The sequence below is a fragment of the Arabidopsis lyrata genome, assembly GCF_000004255.2.
Source record: "Arabidopsis lyrata subsp. lyrata unplaced genomic scaffold ARALYscaffold_5, whole genome shotgun sequence".
In the NCBI taxonomy this organism is placed as follows: domain Eukaryota; kingdom Viridiplantae; phylum Streptophyta; class Magnoliopsida; order Brassicales; family Brassicaceae; genus Arabidopsis; species Arabidopsis lyrata.
In genome coordinates, this window is record NW_003302551.1 from 9927501 (window position 1) to 9930214 (window position 2714).

General features: G+C 32.2%; 1 protein-coding gene across 1 annotated transcript; it reads left to right on the forward strand.

Annotated features, from left to right (window-relative positions):
• Nucleotides 1-415: 415 nt before the first annotated feature.
• LOC9313336 (auxin-responsive protein SAUR40) lies at nt 416-2374 on the forward strand. The gene is made up of 3 exons (XM_021024343.1): nt 416-637; nt 1379-1872; nt 2088-2374. The coding sequence occupies exons 2-3, from the start codon at nt 1419-1421 to the stop codon at nt 2114-2116; spliced, it is 483 nt and encodes a 160-aa protein (XP_020880002.1). The 5' UTR covers nt 416-637; nt 1379-1418; the 3' UTR covers nt 2117-2374.
• Nucleotides 2375-2714: the final 340 nt, after the last annotated feature.

Here is a 2714-nt window from a genome sequence, read left to right on the forward strand (position 1 = left end):
TTAATATTAATAGTTCGGTTGAAGAAAGCAATCATTTTCATCGTACGATGTCCACCTAATCACTCGTCTTTGAAGCATATTTTTAAGTTGTACGAAATTCACATCTATAGCTTTGATTAATTTTTTTTATTATAATAGTTATGCATATTGGATTTGCATCCCTAAATTGTATGAATCCATATCGATGAGATTCCAAGAAAAATCTGATTGCAAACACGTGGGATGCAATTTAATTATCCCTAATTCGGTGGGTTATTTTCGTCCGATTAATAGAAATTTTGTTAACAAAAAGTTATATGGAACATATATTAAGAGTAACCGGATCATTCAAAAAATTTCTTTAATCTAGAATTAGAAACAGTTACATGCGACAGTGACGGGATGGCCAAGAAAAGTTTTGGTTATGCAAAGAAAAACAACGAAACTACAAAATCCAAAATAAGAAAATTATTGTAAAATTAGAAATTTAATTTTGATTTTGTTTTGCTAGTTTCTGTTACTTGAAATCTCTCTCGTCATCTTCCAACCAAAAATCTTTAAAAAAACAAAAAGAAAAATCTTCCGGAGCTGCTAACATTTTTTTGCATGGCGTTTCCTCTTCGTGTCTAAGAGCGCTTCATTTCTGTTTCCTCTTCTGGTATGTAATTAGTGTTAAGAATTATCATTAATTGATTTTGCATTCATCTTGTTAACAATTCGATGTGAATTGGCATGAGAGAATATGTTAAGATAGCTGGAAAACTAGAGCAAAATATTATAAGAAACTTAGGATGATTTGATGTTTTTTAGATTCATTTGTGGTTGATGTTACAAAATTCTTTTTTTTTTAGCTTATTTTTCACAGGCCTTTGTGTTATTGTGTTCCAGGGTACATGTTTATTGAGATCAAACCAAATTAACGCAAAAGTTTGTCTCTCTATATGTTGACATCGATAATTATGGGAAATGTTTTGGATTGCATCAAATCTAAAGACAAATATGTTTTGGCCTTGTTGACTTGTTGTTTCCTAAATGTGTGTTCTAGTTCATAAAGTTTATTGCAAAAAATAGAAACAGGTTTTAAACAACTTTACATAATAAATGTTGATTATATATGGGAGATGTTTTGGAATTTTTTTTTTTAATGAAATAAATGTTTTGGATATTTTCATCACATTTGAAGACAAATAGGGTTTTGGCTCTGTTAATTCAGAAGGTGGGTCCTAGTTCATAAATATATTGCAAAAGTAGAAGTTGTTTTGTCCAACTATACTAAAGATGAGCGGCAAGAACCTAAAGTTGATTTAGTTTAGAGAAATTGACTTGGTCTACAGCAAAAGTTGTTAGCATGTTTCTTGCGTTGATTTCATTCAAGTGTTTGTATGATTTTATAATGCAGCTTGCCTGGGAAGATATATTATATCCTTAAAAAGGAGAAAATGGATGAAAACAACGCGGCAAAGTTAACCGGGATCAAGCAAATTGTGAGACTAAAGGAGATTCTTCAAAAATGGCAAACTGTCACAATAGGTTCAAAGTCAGATGATGGCGAGTTGGGAGCTAAAAAGCACACAGCTATCATTTCACCGGTTATCAACAAGAGACTATTGGATTTGAAGACTTGTGACTCGGACGAGGAAACTACTTGCCATAGCCCTGAGTCACCGCCTGATGTCCCTAAAGGATATTTGGCGGTTTATGTTGGACCCGAGCTCCGGAGATTTATCATACCCACAAACTTTCTTAGCCATTCTTTGTTCAAGGTCTTGCTCGAGAAGGCTGAGGAAGAGTATGGATTTGATCACAGCGGTGCGTTAACCATACCTTGTGAAGTTGAGACTTTCAAGTACTTACTTAAGTGCATTGAGAACCATCCTAAAGATGACACCTCGGGTAATAACCTCTTCGTCTTTATCCTCATGCTCAAAATCTACATCTTTCTTTTGCATAGTAATATACAATTTGGTTATAGATAAATCAACAATGTTACAATTAGATTCAAAAGCATGTTGTTATGTGTTGATGATAAGATTGAATCTTGAATGCAATTTCTAATGGTTTTGGAGAGACTTGAGGTCTTATTGATTATTTATTTTTTGTCTTTGCAGCTGGAGATTTAATAGAAACGGAAGATTAAATAATAACACATTACCTATATAAATTCTTCTTTTCCTCTTTTATTACCATCCCCCTTTAAACTTGTATTAGGGCTGATGACACTCCCAATGGTAATTGTAAAATCAGTTTCTCTTTGTATTTTTCTAATTATTTTTCATCTTCTTCTTCTACTTCTCCGTTGTTTTTTTTCTACAAGGAAGAGTAGAGATGATTTCTTTTAACGTGGTGGAATTGATTGTCAAAGACTCAATGTGATTACATATGGTTTTATTGCAAATCTATCATGGACTCACTATGTATGTGAAAAAGCCAACGGTATATTAAATCTAAACTATTTTCACTAAACTAATACAGCGATAGAAACGCCTTATAAGAACTCTATTGTGAAACTCGACAGATATCGATGATATATATATATCCCCTATATATTAATGGAGAAACATTTAAAAAAAAAAACTTTACAATCATGTGTTCAAGATTGTCACGCTGATGTGTCGCTCTCATAATGATTTGGCTTCTATTTAGATAATTACCCAAGATTTATTAGAGTATTTACAGAATTTGCTATTAGTCTCATACATCCATATATCCCATTAATAATTAAAAACATACACTTT

What these genes read in the sequence shown, in the direction of transcription:
- LOC9313336 (XM_021024343.1), top strand. Translation starts at nt 1,419, where the DNA reads ATGGATGAAAACAACGCGGCAAAGTTAACCGGGATCAAGCAAATTGTG. An exon ending in TCCTAAAGATGACACCTCGG is followed by an intron (nt 1,873 to 2,087) that starts GTAATAACCTCT and finishes TTGTCTTTGCAG; the next exon opens with CTGGAGATTTAATAGAAACG.